The sequence below is a fragment of the Ornithorhynchus anatinus genome, chromosome X1 (assembly GCF_004115215.2).
Source record: "Ornithorhynchus anatinus isolate Pmale09 chromosome X1, mOrnAna1.pri.v4, whole genome shotgun sequence".
Lineage (NCBI taxonomy): Eukaryota > Metazoa > Chordata > Mammalia > Monotremata > Ornithorhynchidae > Ornithorhynchus > Ornithorhynchus anatinus.
The window spans coordinates 48,271,789-48,292,582 of record NC_041749.1 but is presented as its reverse complement, the minus strand read 5'-3'; the positions used below and the strand labels follow the sequence as shown (position 1 = coordinate 48,292,582).

At 47.4% G+C, this 20,794-nt stretch overlaps 1 protein-coding gene and 1 non-coding gene across 2 annotated transcripts in view; both read right to left on the bottom strand.

Moving 5' to 3' along the window:
• SPINK5 (serine peptidase inhibitor Kazal type 5) overlaps nucleotides 1–3,280 on the bottom strand; it is a 57,527-nt gene extending 54,247 nt beyond the window's left edge. Inside the window, exons 1-2 of the mRNA XM_029049768.1 lie at nucleotides 3,199–3,280; nucleotides 2,001–2,026 (exon numbers count right to left, since the gene is read on the bottom strand). Coding sequence (XP_028905601.1) covers nucleotides 2,001–2,026; nucleotides 3,199–3,253 — 81 coding nt within the window. The 5' untranslated portion in view covers nucleotides 3,254–3,280. The remainder of the gene's footprint in view (nucleotides 1–2,000; nucleotides 2,027–3,198) is intronic.
• An 8,590-nt stretch (nucleotides 3,281–11,870) lies between these two features.
• LOC114807217 lies at nucleotides 11,871–12,008 on the bottom strand. Its single transcript, XR_003755269.1, has one exon. It is a non-coding gene; the product is annotated as a small nucleolar RNA SNORA7 (small nucleolar RNA).
• Nucleotides 12,009–20,794: the final 8,786 nt, after the last annotated feature.

Sequence of the window (20,794 nt, the reverse complement as noted above, 5' to 3'; positions counted from 1 at the left end):
GCACTAGTAAAGAGGAATAAAGAACATTGCTCCTTGGCCCTTTCTCATCCCCCACCCGCATCCTTGGTCCAGTGGGTTCATTAATCTTCATATCTTAAATGTGGAGAAGTGAAGGGAGAGAGAATCTTCTTTCTGCTCCTGGAGAGATACAGTGCTGTGCCCGGGGCTGAGGCCAGTCCCTTGAAGAAACTTGCTATGGTCTCCACCTCTTCCTACTCCCCTACACATCCCACACCCAATCCCAAAAACTGCATTTGTCAGCAGGGCGACGTAGCCATGGCCCATTTCGGCCAGTCACACACCCCATCGCTGACAAAACTGCCTGACAGTTTGATGCTGAGAAAGGGCTGGTCAACAATTCTCCGTGGGTCTCCCACTGTGCCTGAGCAAGTAACTTGGGTGACTCAGAGCTGAGTTTTGGGTAGAAGTATTCAATTTCTCCCTCTTCCATCAATCAGCCAATGGTCACCATCTAGGGTGACCCCAGAATCCAGTATCTAACTCACAGTTGCAGTCCTTGGGTGTGTGGCCTCAGCCTCTCCTTATGAAAACTCACATCCTCAGCCCCTCGGGCCCCTGCCCCCTTGACCTGCCCAGGACTCCTGCTATCCATGCATCCTCTGATGGCCTAAAGCATATCAGCCTTTTCCAGCCCCCTTCCTCCCCCCCATATTTTGCCCCCTCCTACCCTATCCCCTCTCTGGGCTGCCCCAGGATCCAGGCAATGGGGATGAGGGAAAGGGGCAGGACCACCAACTCTGCTGAATATGTGCTGTCAGCAAATACATTCCTGGGCTACGGCAGAGAGAGTGCAGACTATTTTGCTCCCTAGCTGCCAAAGACAGACCTTCGCTCTCCTGACCTCTACTCTCACAGACAATGAAAGTAATTGCCAGGCCCTTTACTTGGATGGCACCAAGAGACTGGGTCCCCAGTGACCCTGAGTAAAGGGCAGAAAGCCTGCGGATTTGCCCTTGGATTTTCACTTAGCTTGCTGCAAACATGCTTGCCTATTGTGGAAAGAGCCCCGGCACTCCAAACCCTCTTCCCACAACTGCCTGGGTGACAAGGGTCCTTGGCATTATGTAACAGCAGTTGAGAATCAGGGGAAATCCACCCCAGCTGCCACTATGAATAAGAAGCAAGATGAAGAAATGGAGGCTGCCAAATTTTGCAACTGCACTTCTCCACTACTGAGAAGAAGGGAAGAAGAGCTCACTGCAAACCAGAGGGCAAACCGACTCTGGCCCCGGTCTCCCCTGCCCCAGTCAGCATGCATGTGTCCTGACAAATTCTCCAACAGCTGTCATTAGACTCAAGAAGCGGACAGGATGCAGTGTCTAGACAGAGTCCTGACTCCTTTCAAATAATTTCCTTTCTGCTCCAAAAATCAGAAAATTCCTTGCGGATGTTCAGTTTTCATGTTCCTACTTTCATATCCTCCTGCAGATTAGCTTTTCCTTTTCTAATCTCTCCAAAGGATCCAACATGGGGAATGAGCTTGGGGCCACCATGGTTACTGGGTTCACCGAGATCTCCATTCTCCAGGTTCTTTACCAAGCTGGAATTTGAATGAGGACTGAGGGCAAGATACTCCAAGGGGTGAAAACAGTGGAGAGCGCCTTTTACAGATCCAGCAAGGGTCGGTCTAAACTCCCGTGGACCAGGCAGCTGGGGAAACTCCCTCAAGAAGTCATTTTCTCAAATGAAAGGGGACCGTACCAATTAAATGAAAATACTCATCCAGAAACACAAATACTCACCCAGAAACACAAACTCAACCCCACAGACCCTATCTTTCAGTGGCAATGCCCAGAGCCTTTCATTCCTGATTCACACTCCTACACAGCCCAGAAAACTTTTTCATCAAGTTACCTCATGCCCGCCCGCCTGCCTGCCCAGTGTTGCAGGAACATGTCTATTTGGGGGGGTCATAAACCACATTTGTCTTCTATTATTCGAGAAAAGCAATGATAAAAAACAAAACGAGCAGGACTGACCTGATTTTCATCTTCACTGGAAACATCTGGGATAAAAAAAACAGAAGCAACAGGTAAAATGACAGAGGAATGTGGCACTAAAAGTAGCTGAGTAATTAACAGAATCTTGCAAAAGAAAGGTCCCTTCCTCTGTGGCCATGTAGCTTTCCTTGCTAAAACCGCAGAAGTGTTTTGGGGCAGGATATCCAGTGGTGAAATGGTACATGAAACTCCAGGCACTGCTCAGTTGTTCTCCCACCTGTCGAAGCATTCGAATTCCCCGTTTACCAATCCCCCAGTCAATCATCCCCGCCAGAGTTCAGGGTGACAAACCTTCCCTTAGAATTTTTAAATGTCCTCCTAAATTCCAGCAGGCTTGCACCCTGGTTCAATTCTGCAAATCCTCAGCCTTGCTTAGTACAAAACTATGCTTAATCCCTGAATCATTTCTCTGTTTAGGGAGGGAATGCTGATAATGTCTCCTGCATAGAATTATATCCACAGTGAGGCATCAATGCAGGGCTCGTGAGGCCCTCCGGGCCCCTCTCCCCTCCCACCTCCCCATTCCCCAGTCTCCCCCAGGGCACTCCAGGCCCACTACTCCAGCCCCTATTCAGGGCCTCAGATTTCTGCCCACATCCAAGCCTCACAAGCCCTACTCTTGGAAACCATGTCTCTTGTCACATCATCACCCAACATTTCCATGCCTTAGAGGAGCAGGAAATGCTTTTTCATTCTGATTTGAAATGTAAAGACCGTCTTTGTTATCAATGCTTTGAGCTGCAAAGCACTGTCATTGGACAAGTAGCCTTCGCTTTGGAAAGGCAATTGGAAGACTTTTATGTGTATCTCAGCATGCAGTGCCTCAAGAGAGATCACTTTTCCCCAGAATTGGGTTAAGAAATTCTCCCATCCTCCAAAGAATATAGTCACTTCTAATATTGTCTGTGGATGGGGTTGGAGCCTAAATCAAATTCCCAATAAATGAAGATATGGGAAGTTTCTGATCCCCAAAGTCACACTTCATAGCTCTGCTTGTTTGCGACCTCTTTCGGGAATATGGTATTCTTCCAAGGCAAATCCCTTCTTCAGTCAGATGATATCATAATCCTTTTTAAGGAGGTGTCTGAGATCAAAACTGCCTTTGAATAAGCCAGGTTTCCAGAGTGTTTTAGGAGTTGGGTAGAGAAGCTTGGATAAAAAGACCAAGGTTACTCACCTGGAATGAAGCACAGTGCCAGAGTGAGAAGGAGAAATACAGCTCTCGACCTCATGGTAGACCTGGTGGATGTAAGTCTGGACCTGACTGTCAAGTGTCAGGTTCTGCCAATGCTCCAGGAGTGAACTTCACAGACCGAGCTGACTATTATAGCATAGATTCCTCCACCTTGATTACGCCACCCTCATTAATAGAAACCTGTTTGTTGAGGGCAGTCCCTCAGCCCTAATGAATCCACCAACTACATTTCCAGAGGTCTAGGATGAGTTTTTGATCCGGTCAAGGGAGCGTATTTTGAGCAAATAGCCTCTACTAAGTATTTTCCTGGCATTTCCCTGATTTAAAGTAGGGAGAGCCTAGCTGTTTTTCCCAGAATTCAGTCCCTCACCTACCTTTGTGGATTGGCAGTGGGTATAAGGAGAGGTAGAAGGGGTGCATCTCAGTAACAGGAGCAAAGTGAGTGATGACCAAAGAAAGTGGAATGGGGGAGAAGAACTTATTAAAGGGCAGGTGATCTATAGTAGATAACTCCTGAGCATTCTAACCCAGAGCTAAGCAAAGTTAGGGACCAGAGTTCACTTTCCTCTACATCTCTGGTACCCACTTCCACCTCTGCTGCATTTTTATGATGACAAGAATGGTGGTCTACTTTCCCAGGAGGAAACAAGTTACAGGAGTTGCTGAACATCTGAGAAAATTTCTAGGTTCAGGGATTGGTGGGGAATTGCCCCAGTGTAGGGGAGGATGGGCAGGCTGGAGAGGACACTGAGCAGACTCTCATGCTTGGCTCCAGCCACTCCTCACCTCTCCCATGCCAGATGAAGGTCAGGCATGCCAAGGACGGGCTTCCAGACCTCTGTCGTAGCTCATTAGCCAACTTGGTGATTGGATAATGGGCTGTTTAGACCCCAACAATTCCCTTTGTGTAAACAATATTCCATGGAGTGGAAATCGTTGCTATGGAAAGAGGGTGTAGCAAAAGCCTGAGGAGATGATAGCAAGACTCAAGAATCTAAGTAATGAGGAAAGGTGGAGGGAGTTGGAGGATTCTGACTGGAATAGAGGACACTTTGACACCCGGAAGCTTCTGAAAAAATGAGTGAGATGAATGATCTGAAACATGGTTCATGGGAAAGGAGGACAGGAAGGGGGTTTCCTGATGGACAGTCCCTGCCATGGGAGCCTTTCCTGTTTCTCAGAGAAGATGGTCTCTCCAGAAGCCATTCCTGGTGATCCCTAAATTCTCTTTAGGGACCAGCTCCAGGTCAGGTCTACTCAATTGCTGGAGCTGGAAACCTAAGGTGAATTTTCAGTGAAGTGGGTAGAACTGATGTCCTCTTCCCTCCATGGTCCCTGCTGCAGTTTTCTTCCCCTGTAGAGTGAAAATGGGCTAATCTCGAGGGACCCTCACTAGCAGAATGAGAACTTCAGAATCTTGCAAGGAAGAAGAATCTAGACTGTGTCTACATGGGCAAATTAATGAGCAGAACTGAGGCCATTAACAGGATCTTTCTTGGGAAATACTGCAACTGAGGAAAATTGAGATGCTTGCCCCTGAATTACCCACTTGATCTCACAGTCCCAATCCACCAAAAAATGCCTAACCCTGCACTTCAGTTAGTGCACGGGTCTGGGAGTCAGAAGGTCATGGGTTCTAATCCCAGCTCCGTCACTTGTTTGCTGTGTGACCTTGGGAAAGTCGCTTCATTTCTCTGTGCCTCAGTTACCTCATCTGTAAAATGGGGATTGAGGCTGTGAGCCCCACATGGGACGGGGACTGTGTCTGACTCAATTTGCTTGAATCCAACCCAGCACTTAGTATAGTGCCTGGCACATAGTAAACACTAAACAAATACCATTGTTATTATTTTTATTATTATTACTAGTGTAGACTCATTAAAGATTCTTGGCCTTGGGAATGAAATTTTCCTCTAGGAGAGGCTTAATTTACTACTCTTCAGCTACCCACATCCTCCTTCACACACACCCATGCACACACATATTTGCACACACATACACACAGTCACACATGCACTCATGGGTATTCTGGGAGCAAAGGAGAGGGATAGAAATGACAGCAGGATGTTGCAGCCCTACAAACTGGATGGGGCATGGCTGATGGCCCCACACCACCTTCCTCAATTCAATTCTCTAGCCTTTCCTTGTTTCTTCCCTTCCCCTCTTGTCTAGCCCTACCCCATTTCCTTTCCCTTCACCACCTCCATTTCCCACTCCCAACTCCTCTACTCTTTATTTCCCCACACCCAGATGCTGCACCATCACACTGAAACCCTGCCTCAACACCTACTTCCTCCAACCTGACCCAGAGGATAACAATGTGTCCATGTTTGTATTGGACAGTCTTTGGGGCCGAGAGATAGGCCTCAGATAAAAGTCTTAAAATAGAATGGAATGGCATTTTGTCAGTCAGTAATCACCCCATCCAAGTTCTGTCTGGCTATTCCTGTGCTTATCAGTGAGTGAGCTAGAGTAGGAATCTTAAGCTATGTTATTAGGGTTGAGGCAGAAGAGGTGGGAAGTGGAAAAAGAGAGGATAATTAGATGTTTGAAGAGTCTGCTGATTTCTCTGTTAATTTCGCTGCCTCAACAGGGGGAAACTGCGATATGGATTATCAAATGAAGAAGAAATACGTGGTCCATCTGCCTTCGCGGAGGACTTTGAAAAACAAAAACAGAAAGAAAAAGAAAGCCAACCTGAATCAGAAATCTTGCCCTCTACATTCAGATACCTCTAAACTGAACCAATGCCCACTTACCGGTTCTCACACTTATCCTCATGCAGATTTACACAAAGAGCTACACCTATACATTGTCAGCCACGGACCTCACCACTACCTAGCCCATGCATCTTGCCTCCTGGTCTCATCACCTGCCTAAGGCCAGTGGGAGGACAGAAGTGCCAGTGGCCCAAGTGGTGGTGACACGGGTTACTCTGCCCACCATGGATGGGACAGCCCTTCTCTAGTCACTTTCACATTCAAAGGGACCCCTCCTGCCATTGAGATCTGGATGTCAAAGACCAATCAGGAATGGACTCTCTGGTCCACATTGTACACGGGGAAGGATAGATCCCTGCTGCGCTAGAGAGTTGGACTACCAGGACCCCTCTCTACTATGGCCTCCTGGCATCTCAATCATCTTGAGAAGCAGCATGACCTAGTGGAAAGAGCCCGGGCCTGGGAGACAGAGGACATGGGTTCTAATCCCGATTCTGCCACTTGTTGGCTGTGTGACCCTGAACAAGTCATTTCACTTCTCTGTGCCTCAGTTACCCCCATTTGTAAAATGGGGACTCAATACTTGTCCTCACTCCTACTTAGACTGTGAGCCCCACAAGTCACTTCACTTCTCTGTGCCTCAGTTACCCCCATTTGTAAAATGGGGACTCAATACTTGTCCTCACTCCTACTTAGACTGTGAGCCCCACAAGTCACTTCACTTCTCTGTGCCTCAGTTACCCCCATTTGTAAAATGGGGACTCAATACTTGTCCTCACTCCTACTTAGACGGTGAACCCCATGAGGGACAGGGACTGTGTCCAAGAGGGACCCCAGTGCTTAGAACAGTGTTTGGCACATAGTAAGTGCCTAACAAGTACCATAATTATTGTTATTATTATTATTCACCAAGCCTTTGCTGGAGGGGAGCAGCCCCTCTCCCCATTGCTGCCTAACAGGCTGATCAGTTCACTGCAGTAGTCTGCCTTCAGTTCACCATGATCTTGACATGTCTAGGCTGGGCTTCACCAGGTCTTTATGTAGTTTATGCTGTTCTCCCAACTTGGAGATCCCTTTCAGCTCATCACACTACAGCTGCTTGGAGATACTGCTGTGGTCCATTCTTCTCACAAGTCCTGCACAGCAAAGCTGGGCTCAGGGGAACATTGCTTCTGTGTTGGTGAGCTGACTGCATTCTGGGACTTAGTTGCTGGTGGTTGGTCCTGTCTGCCATTTGCTGCTGATTGTGGCTCACAGGTGACACTGGTAAACCTGCTCTTGAACCTGCTTTGTCTTCTGTGGGAGCCATGAAGGATATTGGTCACTACCACAGTTCGGTAGACTTTCAAATGGACACCTTGTTAAACTCTATCTATCTACTCTTTTGTATTTGGCCACATGACACTTTTTAACTCTGTTTGCTACTTCATCTACTCTTGCTATGGGTGCTGTCTATCCATCATTAAATTCTGGGTTTCAGATGAAATTAAGTTGTGAGTAGTGTTTCCTAGGTGTAGGCTTGTCCTTCGTCTTGGTTTCTTTCAGACATCTTGCTGGTCTGGAGTCCGGTGAAGGAACTCATAATTGTCTGCATCTCTCCTGGTTGTATGGTTGTCACAGCAGAGACTTCAGCATGCAGTAACCGATCAATCTATCAATTAATCAATGCTATTTATTGAGCACTTACGGTGTGCAGAGCACTATACTAGCTGCTTGGGAGAGTACAGTATAACAGAATTGGTAGACAAGTCCCCTGCCCACAACAAGCTTACAGTCTAGAGGACTGACTTACAAGGCATCCCTTGATGACCCATTTACTTGGTCCTTTTGGTGAACAGCATGCACAGTGAGGCTGCATCCCAAAAGGATACTGCCACAAGAGGCAGGAAGAGCAGTAAAGTTGAAAGGGTAGTGGTTGGGAGACTGTTTCTGCAGGAAGCTGGAGGGGCAGGGAAGCTGGTTGAAAGGCCATAGGGAAATGGAATGGATGGAAAGCTGGGGGTATTGGGGAAGCAGTGGATGGAGCAACTGTGCTGGATGTCAGGGGAGAGACTTCTGTGCTTGACCTAGTAAGAAGCAGCGTGGTTTAGTGGAAAGAGCACGGGCTTGGGAGTCAGAGGTCATGGGTTCTAATCCCACCTCTGCCACTTATCAGCTGTGTGACTTTGGGTAAGTCACTTAACTTCTCTGTGCCTCAGTTACCTCATCTGCAAAATGGGGATTAAGACTGTGAGCCTCACGTGGGACAACCTGATTACCTTGTATCAACCCCAGTGCTTAGAACAGTGCTTTGCACACAGTAAATGCTAAACAAATACCATAATCATTCATTCATTCAATAGTATTTATTGAGCGCTTACTATGTGCAGAGCACTGTACTAAGCGCTTGGAATGAACAAGTCGGCAACAGATAGAGACAGTCCCTGCCGTTTGATGGGCTTACAGTCTAATCGGGGGAGACAGACAGATGAGAACAATGGCAATAAATAGAGTCAAGGGGAAGAACATCTTGTAAAAATAATGGCAACTAAATAGAATCAAGGAGATGTACATTTCATTAACAAAATAAATAGGGTAATGAAAATATATACAGTTGAGCAGACGAGTACAGTGCTGAGGGGATGGGAAGGGAGAGGGGGAGGAGCAAAGGGAAATGGGGGGAAAAGAGGGTTTAGCTGCAGAGAGGTGAAGGGGGGTGGTAGAGGGAGTAGAGGGAGAAGGGGAGCTCAGTCTGGGAAGGCCTCTTGGAGGAGGTGAGTTTTAAGTAGGGTTTTGAAGAGCGGAAGAGAATTAGTTTGGCGGAGGTGAGGAGGGAGGGCATTCCAGGACCGCGGGAGGACGTGGCCCAGGGCTCGACGGCAGGATAGGTGAGACCGAGGGATGGTAAGGAGGTGGGCAGCAGAGGAGCGGAGCATGCGGGGTGGGCAGTAGAAAGAGAGAAGGGAGGAGAGGTAGGAAGGGGCAAGGTGATGGAGAGCCTTGAAGCCTAGAGTGAGGAGTTTTTGTTTGGAGCGGAGGTTGATAGGCAACCACTGAAGGTGTTTAAGAAGGGGAGTGACATGCCCAGATCGTTTCTGCAGGAAGATGAGCCGGGCAGTGGAGTGAAGAATAGACTGGATAATTAATAATCATTAATTATTAATCATTAGTGGATAGATCATGGGCCTGGGAGTCAGAAGGACCTGGGTTCTAATCCTGGTTCGGCCACTTGTCATCTTTGTGACCTTGGGCAAGTCACTTAACTTCTCTGTGCCTCAGTTACCTCATCTGTAAGATGGGGATTAATGCTGTTGAGCTCCATTTGGGACATGGACTGTGTCCAACCTGATTAGCCTGTATCTCCCCCAGCTCTTAGAACATGGCTAGACACATAGTAAGCACTTAACAAAGACCATCATTATTATTATTATCAAAGTCACCCTCTTCTTCTGTCTGCCACTGGAGCAGGGAAATGGGTAACTCAACAGCTCAGAGCAAAATGGATGGACCGCCCCAAAACTCTGCTCTTCCTTGCAGCACTCCTGTCTGCAAAGGGGCTGCTGTCGTTCCTGAGTCTTACCTCTGGCTCCAAAGTTGCCTCCTTCACCAAGGGGAGCCTAAGGGACTGTGGTGGTAGAAGAGGGAATGGGAGGGGCTACCTCTACCGCACATGTGCTCAAGCGTCTGATTGGCTACAGTTCTTTACAGTCTCTCAGGGCTTTCCCTGCCCACACCCAGGCCAGGCCATCAAAGTGGGGCCAATGATGGGAACTGTAAAAGCCTTTTGAGGTCAGCAGCCTGAGCAGTGAGTTCCTTCTCTCAACCCACAACAGGGATGTGGAAATGAATGGGGCATTTCAGAGGAATTGTCTTGACACAACCTTGTAGACTAGTGGGATCTACCAACCAGCCAGCTGGTTCCAATCCATCTGCTCGCCCTTTAAGCAGAAGCCAAATAGAAAAACCAATAAAACTCACCTGCCTTCCTCTTCCTCTGGTACAGATGCCTCTACCCCAGCTTTGGGTGACCCTCTCCCTACCAGAGTTGGGAGCAGGTGTTGGGAAGCACCTTGGTGTAAAATAAGATAAAGGCCTTCCTAGGGTCCTATACTTTCCTTGCAGAATCTGGAGGACGCAGGGACTCTGAAAATTGGACGAAGACTAAGGTCAATCAAAGCAGGAGCCTAGATTGACAAGGTCAGGTTGATTCAGCTGGTTGTCCCTGTGTTTACTGATTTTAATGCCTTCTCTGGGAAAATGCGACTGTATTTTCTTTTCATCTGACATGTCAGTTATTTTTGTGGTGCTGGATGTTTTAACCTTGATTTCAACCTCTTATTCATTGCAAAGACATTTTCCATATGTGTCAGTTTCATTTTAGTCACCCAAAGGCTCACTGAAGAGTTGGAAAGCTACTCAAGTGTGAAGGTACTTTATGAGTCCAGGTCTTTCCCCTTGGGAGCAAGATACTACACGTTCCCAAGGAAGGGTGGGAAAGTGGCTGGGAAGCTGACCCCCGCCCAATCCTCACTGCCAGCAATGTGAAACACAGCAATTGTTTTCAGCAAGCAGAGTGGGAGGTGAGGGCCTTTTCTTCATCGTCCTGGTCTTCCTTCTCCTCCTTCTCCTCCTCCTCCTCCCCCTCCTCTCCCTCCTCCCCACCTCAGCCCTCTTGGAAAATCCTGGCAGGTGGGGCAGCTGGGAGGAGTGTGGGAGGCTGAGGGACATGGAAAGGTCACTTGGCTGCTGGAGGTGGAGGCAGTGACAGTGATGAGAAGAGATGGAGTTGGGAGGGATGGGGAAGAAGAGGCTGAAATGGAAGCTGGGAACAGTGACTTGGGGGAGAGGTGTGGGGTAGGTCTGCACTGCTTCAGGGGAGAGAGTGTGTGGAGTTGCTGTTCAGTTTGGACTTTAAATAGAGTTGGTAAAATTAAAAGGAATGACCAGTAACCTCCTGTTTATCTAGAGGCTTCTGATCCCCATGAAAGGGAGGGAGGGAAGACAAACCAGAATGAATCTCCAATTTCCAAGTATTAATAAGTAGTGACCTGAGTACCCCTGACCCCAAATCTACATCAGATTACCTTGGGCTAGCTGTTGGATTCGTTTCTCCCTGATGGCAGTGTAGCAAAGTGCTTAGCACTGGGATTTGAGTTCCACATGAAAGGCAGCTGCATCAGCAGGCTCTGGTGAGGTAGATGGGCCCAATCACTCTGAGGCTGCAGCAAGTCCGATCCAGCTGGGGAAGCAGCAATGGGAGAAGAGAGGAGTTGGGAGTAGACTTTCATGGTTTCATGGTTCAAGGTAGGTACCATTCAACCACCCATCCTTTTGGCCCACCTTGGGGGAAAGGGGAGGGGAGGCCTGGCCTGCTTCAGGGGAGAAACAACAAAGATAGGTGGTCCCTCACTTTCACTCTTTCAGACCCCTAACAGGCTGACCCTCCCCAGTCCCAAGGGAGCTGTGGGTGGGCAGGTGTCTATTAAAAAAAAATGGCATTTGTTAAGCACTTACTTTGTGCCAGGCACTGTACACAGCGCTGGAGTAGATACAAGCTAATCAGATGGGACATAGTCCCCGTTCCACTTGGGGCTCTCAGTCTTAATCCCCATTTTACAGATGAGGTAACTGAGGCACAGAGAAGTTAAATGACTTGCCCAAGGTCAAACAGTAGTCAAGTGGTGGAGCCGGGATTAGAACCCAGATTCTCTAACTCTCAGGCCCATGCCCTTGTTTATGCCATCGAGTCATTTCTGACCCATAGAGACACCACAGTCACATCTCTCCCAGAATGCCCTCCTCTCCATTCTGGTAGTGTATCTATAGAGTTTTCTTGATAAAAATACAGAAGTAAACCACTTCTGTATTTACCATTGCTGTCTTCCATGCAGTAAACTAGGGTCTCTGCCCTCGACTCTCTCCCATGCTGCTGCTCCCCAGCATGGGTAAGTTTTGACTTGTAGCAGATTACTTTCCACTCACTAGCCACTGCCCAAGCTAGGTATGGAATGGGTAGGCTTCTGCTTCACATTTCCTCCCGTAGCCAAGACCGGTAGAGTTCTGGAAACTCTCTAGGTGTGACCCTGAGAGGGGACCCTTTCCCCTAAACCATGCCAATTCTAGCCAATTCTAAACCAGGACACACTGCTTCTCTGTGGCCTCATTTCTTACCTTACCAGGAGCAGACAAAATTCAATTCAATGGTCAGAAACCTGAAGCTCTCACCTGGACAGAAAGCATATCTCCTCCCCTGCTGCCCTGCTCCCTAGTCAATATATCTAAAACAAAACTCCTCATCTTACCTTGTAAACTCAGTCCTCCACCTAACTCCCATCTTGGTCAAAAATACCATCACCCTCATCATCCTTGCTGCCTTTCAGCTCTCACATTTAATCTACTGCCAAATCCTGCTGATTCTTCTATCACCCTGGTACAAGCTCTTGTCTTTTGCTCCCTTGACTAGTGCAACAGCCTCCTTGCAAGTCTCCCAGTTTCCAGCCTCTCCCTACTATGATTTTCACTACGTTACCGCACCAATCATCTATATGAAGCTTTTCTCTCTGCAAACACCTCTACTCTCTTCACCCACTATCTCTCAACTCGCTCTCTTTGTTCCTCCCATGCCAACCTTCTAACTGTTCCTCATCCTCAACTATACCTCACCCCTACTGTTCCCCTGTCTAGGAACTCTATTCCTCCCCTCATTAAACAGATGACAGCTCTCCCCACATTCAAAACCCTCCCTAAATCCCACCCCCTTCAAAAACATTTTCTTGACCAATTTCCCAGCACCCAAAGCTATATAAACCCACTGGCCAACTCTGGAACCTAAAACCTTTATACCCATCCTCAGTCCATTTGCATGTATTTGGATTACTTTATGTTTGTCTCCCCCAATAGAGTGTGACCTCCTTGTGGGCAGGGAACATACCACTTCTTTATTCTGTACTTCTCAATCACCTAGTTCAGCATACCACACTAAATGGATGCTGAGTAGTAGTATTTATCCTCATCCTACTCCCTCTTTTGTTTCTCACAAGGTAAAAAAGATTATAAGCTTCTTGCGTCATTTGTTTCTGTTTTAATTTCTCAAGTGCTTAGTACAGTGCAATGCACCCAAAGGGTGCTCAATAAATAGAATGACTACCAGTACAGCTCTAGTTAAATCTGACCAAATCATCAAATATGTCCCCCAGAACCTAAGGAAGCTCTGTGTGGAACGAACCTCCAATTATTAACCCTTACTGTAGAAATCATAGAATTTATTCCAGTTGTATATGTACACTCAGTTGCTATTAGTAATTTTTTATGGTATTTGTTAAGCACTTACTATGTGCCAGGCACTGTACTAAGCTCTGGGGTAGGTACAAGCTAATCAGGTTGGACGTAGTCCATTTCCCACATGGGATGCACAGTCTTAATCTCTATTTTACTGATGAGGTAACTGAGGGACAGAGAAGTTAAATGACTTGCCCAAGATTACACCGGAGACAAGTGGTGGAAGGGAGATTAGAACCCAGGTCCTTCTGATTCCCAGGCCCATGCTCTACCCACTAGGCAACAGTTATTATTAGAGTTCTGCAGATAAGCATGGTAATTTATGGTACTCAGAGTCTACTTCAGAATGTCTAATGGTTCAAACATTGAGGTATTGAGGCAGGGCACCCAAACCCAAACCACCCAGGATGACATCCAGGAAGAGTGCGTTTGTGAACAGGAAGTTGAAGACCAGTACACGAAGGCAGGAAACCAAGTGAGAGAATGAGTGTGGGAAAAGGGGGTGAAGGAGGAAAGAAAGGGACATTGAGAGACAGCAAGAGACAGCATGAGAGGAACCCCCAATTTTTGTCCATACCCAACAACATCTAGCAGAAACTCCTGACCTTTGGCTGTAAGCCAGTCAATCAGCTCACTCCCTTCTACTTATCCACTCTCTTCTCCCACTACACCCTAGCTCACCCTCTTTGTTCCTCTTAAGCCAACTTACTCACTGTACCTGGTCTTCTCTTCTCCCACCTCTGAACTCTTGCTCACTTCCTTCTTCCTGGAGCTTACCTCCACCAGACCACAGTTCTTCCCATCTTCAAAGACTTTCTGAAATCACATCTTTTCAAGAAGGCTTTCCCTGTTTAATTTCCAACCTCCAAACCCCACTCATGTACTTGTGTTCACACAACATCTCTTACCAACATATCTTAAATACCCTATTCATTCATTATTTATTCAATGATACAGATTGAACACTTACTGGAGACAAAGCTCTGTAGTAAGTCCTAGTAAGAGTGTGTCAAGGATAAACAAGACTCGGTGGCTCTGGCCCAGAGTGGACTGTGATCTAACAGAGAAGCAAGGGGGTTGGTGGCAAGTTCATTAGAAGGGATTTACTACATAAAATCAAACAGCATGAGAAGACAATGAGTCACAGAACATTTCAGTTGGAGGAGCCATCTGCAGACTTCTTATAGCCCCCGTGGTCCAGAGCACAAAAGTTGCAGCCAAATCCTTCCCAACATGCTACAGCTTGTGGGGGTATGCTGCCACTTAAATCCCTGCCAATCTGACTGGATAAGAGCCAACCAGGAATGACTCCAACTCAATTGTATTTACCTCTCTTCTCTCTGCCGTCTTTGGCATGTGAAATGGCTGGACCAACAGAACTATGTCCAGACTTTTGCAAAACTCTGACACATTTCATAACCATGAAGGCCTAAAAGAACTCACCAGGAGCTAATCTCAATCTAATTAACAAATAGAACTAACTACTTTGGGCAGAATTCTCACTCGGCCCCTTTCCTCCTCTTTTTTCCTCCTCCTCCCCCCCATCCTCCTTATCTTCCTTCTTCCATCCTTTGCCCTCATTTCCCTCTCTGATCTAAATAGATTTTCTCTCTGCCCTCCACTCTCACTTTTCATTACTCAACCCCTCTCTTTTCAACCTCTAAGAGTTGGGATCCATGCAGATCCAGGGCAAAACCTGGCCCTTCCACAAGTTTTTCCAATGCAGTGGGTCAGCTTTTTCCAGGAAAGACACAGACTTCTGGGAGCAGAAGGTTATCTCTGAGGGCATAAGGGAATTCTGGGCCCATCCCCTTTTGTTGACCTGCCTCCCTACACCATCACACACCTTATTTCATTTACTAAGTAAATAGCAGCCCTCAAAAACAAAAATCAGTGGGAATGACTCACATTTGTACTTCTGTCCATTGTTAGTTCCACTCATCAGATTTTTTGTTTCCAAACTGACAAGCGGTCAACTGCTCTCGCTTCATCATGGTGCATCCAACAATTGAAGCACTATATTCTGTTCAGATGAGCTTCCTAAGGACACACACACACACACACACACACACACACACAGGACATATGCCAAAAAAGATTATTCGATGGAATTTGCAGAACTATTACAGTTGCTGGACATTTAAAAATTAAAATACCAAACATGAAGTCATCCAGTGTTGAATCCTCACGGGACAGGAGACAGACTACCTGAAACGGGGCAGTCATGATTTCCTAAAGTCAGATGAATGACCACCTAGGCAGGAGGAATTGAAAATCTGAATGGGAGTCCATGGAGGGAGTCCATGGCTTGCAGTGACTCATGTATTCAGCTGTGCCAAAAAGCTCCCTATCAGGGAAAACATACATCTCAAGCTCAGATAAATTTCATTATTTTGATTCTACATTGTCTACTGGGACATTAACCATGTTCCATAAATGGGCTGGTAGTAGGGTTCGGGCCCTAATCTCCACCTGGCCAGGATGATGACACAGAGGCAGCAGGTCCTAAACTATCTTTAAGAAAACCGGGGAGGCTGTGGCGAGGGTTGCTGTTTTGTTTGGGATTGGGGTTGTGGCTCTGGCTGGGTCTGTGACAGTGACTGTGGCTGTCACTGTGGTTTTGGTGGTGACTGTTGTACTTCTAACAGCCTCACCTGAGTCTTGAGGAACTTGAATCCTGTACCACAATGCTCTATTGCTCCTACTGCATTGATCACTGCTCTTGCTATTTATGTTGTTTTGGGGTTTTTATTGTTTCATCTTTCCCTAAGTGTTTGTTGCCAACCTCTTCTTCCCCTTTATTTTTAGATTGGGAATCCCTTGGGGGCCAAGGACTCTGGCTAATTCTTATCTTTGTGATTAGCACACAGTGCTTTGCACATAGTGGGTGTTCAATAAATGCCACTGAATGAGTGAAGAGGGACAGGATGAGGGCATCATTGCTAACTGGCTTCTCTGAAGACCTGAAGGGAGGACTGAGATCACGGCATGCCTGCTTACTCTCCACCTGCAGTAGCCTTGAGCCGGCTCCCTTAGAGATGGCAAGTTGGGGAGTTCTTGCAAGAAGAAACCAGGATATGGTTGTCAGACAGATTGCATTTTCTTGATTTTCACGTCCACATTTGTGAAGGGGAATTCTCCTCTCCTCCTAGAATCAGCTCTCCTCCCGTGGGTCCTCTGATGAGAGTATGAGCAGAGAATTTTTTTCTGGCTCTATAAGAGTCAACTAGGAATTGCCAAGATTTGTCTGACATTTGACTGATTGAGAAATCAGAATTTAGATCTTTTAAAACATGTCTCCAGGGTCACCTAGCAAGGAAGCCATTGTCCAAGATAAAAATAAACCTCAGGCCCCTAGGCTTCCTAAAGCTATCAACGAGCTTTTGATAGCTATCTCCTACCTATTTAGACTGTGAGCCCTGTGTGAGACAGGAACTGTGTCCAACCTGATTAATTTGTATCAACCCCAGTGCCTAGAACAATGCTTGATACATAGTAAGCGCTTAACAAATACCATCAATATTATAGTAAGCACTTAAAAATATGATAAAAAAATTAATTGATTTCAGCCTGAGGGAGGACAATTTCTCCCACTGGCCATTCTACCCACATCACCCCTGCTGAGAGAAAGGGCTTCAGAGCAGGGTAGCTCTGCTAAAATGTGGGCAGGCAGTATCAAAGCAGCCTGTTAGACCTGACTACCTTCTGACTTTGTGACCTGCCCACCACATCTCTCCCTGCTGAGGGAGAAGTCAAGGTGGCCTCCATCTCACCTGTGGGCTTCAGGAATCAGGAAATGACCTAGGAAGGGAGGGCATGGTGGAAGTTGACAAAGGACTGGGGGACTTTCCAGTGGGCACTGACAGTTAGAGCTTTGTTTTGAAGGCTAGAGGGCTGAAGACAGGTTTGCTCCCAATCTGGGCCCATGTGGGAAGGGGCTCCAGGGTTGGGAGGGGTCTGGGGCTCTGCCTGAGTTCCTAGTGTCCTTATCACTGACTAGGAGTATCAGCCAGAGTGGCAGGACCTTGGAGGCAAGAGAAAAACTGAGCTGGATTCATACAACTCCAAGAAGCAAGTATTTCAGAAGGTCTTGAAATTTCTATTTGAAAAATCAAAACATGCCTCTTTCCTTTCCAAAGCCAAAGCCAAAAATATTATTCTTCTGCCCTTCCCTTTTGGACAAAAATGTTCTGGGTGACTTTATTCTCCCCTGTGTTCTAGTCCCTCTCCCCTGTCCCTCCCTTCACTATAGCTCATCAACTCTTCCAGGTCCCCAGGGGCTATTTGGGGCCCTTCCTGGATCTGTACTAAAAGGCACAACAAGGAATGAACTTCCAGGAGCATCAAACTACTGTGAGGGCGGGACTTGGGCATAGAGGAGAATCTGTCGTTTTGGTTATCCATCCAGGGCCTCAAAAGAAGCAGGTGGTGGTTCTGGAAGATCTAGAAGATCTGCATTCAAGGGGCAAAATGGTTCAGTGTACAGAATTCGGATATTTGGTTCCTCTCTTCCCAGGTATTCCTGGCCCTCACAGTGCTTCAGCTTTAGACCGCCAGAGTGGGATTGGGAGGGTGGCCTGCTTACCTCAGATAGCTTTCACCTCTGAGACTTGAAGGGAAAAGACCCCAAAGCCTTGTCTGGGAATATTCGTGACTTTCAGACAAGCCCAAAAGAATAGAAACAGCGTGCTACCAGGGTGTGGTTGGAACATGAGCTCCCTGAGCCTTGTCCTCTGCTGTCAGGGTGGCGAGCGGCACATAGCCAAGCCGGGCTTCCCGTGGGTGTGGGGCGATCGCTCTCACACAGTAGTATCACCCCACCCTGTTGTGTCTTGTTGCTTAATTAGCCTGTGCCCTGTGAAACTAAACTGGAAAATAGGTCCTTGGGAGCGAGACAGAAGGCATCTGTCTCAAGGGTTACCCAGCACACTGGGGAGTCCCTGCCTGAGGGGATTGGGGTCTGCTTGGACACCCACACTACATCTAGACCCTGGAGTCAGGGTCTGGTCAGAGGCACCCCCAGCAGGAATCTGAGACAGATTTCTTTCTACGGCCACGCTTGTCACCAAATTTCATCAGAAAGCTCTCTCAGGGCCTGCAGGGTTCCCACGGTGTCCGCCTCTGTGTCACCAGCATGACAGGAATTTCTGCCATTCCAGAAGCAGCCTGCCCCCTGCACTTTCCAACTCGGACTGAATCAGTTGGTGCTGGAGCAGAGGAAAGGGAAACTTGGTGGGCTAACCCTCCTCTGTGGGCCCCCGGCACTTCAGAGTGACCTCTGACCTCCTGCTTCAGCTTCAAGGGGTGGGAAAGCCCTACAGGGCCATCTGTTACTTACCTCAGAGGTGGTGTGAGGAGGACCCTAGGTCTCTGTCATGGGTGGGAAGTCTGGGTGCATACAGCCATGTGTTTGAGGCCCCAGAAAGTTGGACCAGGGACTAGTCCCCTTGGGCCTGAGGTTTGGATTCTCTCTCACTTGTAATATTTCAACATTGCCTCTCTCCTCCTATGTGTCTCTTTCGATCTTCCAGACAATCCACAGTTCTGCTCCTTTGGGCAAGCCAATCAGAACAGGCCACAGCAGCAGTGGGCCACTTTGGCTCGCAGTACATTCAACCTTTAGATCAACTGTCAGTGACCAATTTTCCTCAAGTTATAGAATGGAAATAATCAGATGGGGGAGCCAGTCATTACAATGGCTTGCCAAAGTCCACCCCTTTCTCATTAGGGCAAGAGTCAGAATATTTACAGGCAAGAAGCCAAGTGCAATTGGATGACACTTGCAAAGAGCTGCAGGATACTGCATCAGAGTGGCTGATAGAAATGTGATGAACCTGTCACTCTCCCCAATTCTGAGAGACCGCCAACATCGCCAAATGGCTCAAACTCCCTCACAAGGCCCTTGAAAGTCCACAAGCAAACCTGCCATTCTGTGAATCCTTCTGGCTCCCTGGTGCCCAAGGTAGGCCAGAAAGGAGAATGGGAGCCAGTGAGGGCCTAAGGTTTGGGCTAGGGCTAGTGAGGCCTGAGTTTACCATGGAGACCTATGGAGTTAGCAGGGGGTTGGATTGTGCCACTCTGGAGGAAAGCCCTGAGCTCCCACCTTCCCTCTAGAATCAAGAATCAAACAGCCCTCATGTGAACTGTGACTTACTCAACCATCATCAACATTATCATCATCATCATCATCAAAAAGCTTTTATTGGGGTAGCTACTGGGTGTAGGCCCTGCACCCCGTCCTTCTTTTCCACTAACTGAATCTCATAACCTGTTCATTTGAAGATACCCGGAGGGTTTTACAGCCTAGCAAGTTTCTTATCTCAAGCCTTCAGGAAAATTTTCTCTCACTTCTAGCTGACTACAAGTCAACAGCCCTTCCTGTTGCCTTGTCTACCCCACTCCATCTGGGAATTGGTCCTGGTGAAGAGCGATTTGTTCATTAAAACTGAGACTACAAGCTGTTTCTTGGGCTGGTCTAGATCCAAGGTGATGTAAAAGGTGATGGAGGCACAGCTCTCAGGTGTACCATAAAAATGCAATGAATCTTTCTTGGGCAGAACTGGAGAAACCAATGAGATGTGGCCCAGAGAACAGCCCCAGGATGAAGGTTTTACAGGAGCCACAAGAAACATTCATTTCCATTAACATGGCTCTAGCTGGAATGGCTCAACTGAGGCAGGGAACTGGAATGAAGTCCGGTCCTCCCCCTGACTTTCCTATCACTAAAGACAACACCACCATCCTCGCTATCTCACAAGGCTTTAACTTTGGCATTATCCTCAACTCATGTCCCTCATTCGACCCACACATTTATCACTAAATCCTATCTGTCTTACCATCACAGCATCTCTAGAATGCTCCCTTTCCTCTCCAACCAAACTGCTACCACACTGATTCAAACCCTTACCATGACCCACCTTGACTACTGCATTAATTGCCTTGCTAACCTCCCAGCCTCCTGCCTCTCTTTACTCCAGTCCATACTTCACTCTGCTTCCTGAATAAATTTTATTAAAAAAGTTCTGTCCATAGCTTCTCACTGCTCAAAAACCTCCAGTGGTGGCTCATCAACCTCCACATTAAGCAGAAACTCCTTACCGTAGGCTTTGAGGCACTCAGTCAACTCTCCCCCTTCTAACTTACCTCACTAATCACTTACTACAACCCATCCTGCTTCATTTCTCTAATTCCAACCTAGTCTCTGTACCTTGATCTCATCTATCCTGCCACCAAGCCCTTGCCCACACCCTCCCTCTGGCCTGGAGCTCCCTCTCTCTTCACATGTGACAGACCATCACTTTCCCCATCTTCAAAACCCTCCTAAAATCACATCTCTTCCAAGAGGTCATCTCTGACTAAGCCCTCATTTCTCCTACCCAACCTCCCCTCTGCATCACCTATGTACTCAGATCTGATCCATTAAACACTCGGCATTTCTTCACCCCACTCAGCCCCATAGCACTTATCTCTACCTTCTGCCATTTCCCTTTACTGTATTTCATTTTAATATCTGTTTCCCTCACTAAATTGTAAGTAAGCTCCCTGAGGGCGGAGATCGTGTCTACCAACTCTATTGCATTAAACTTTTCCAACTGCTTAGT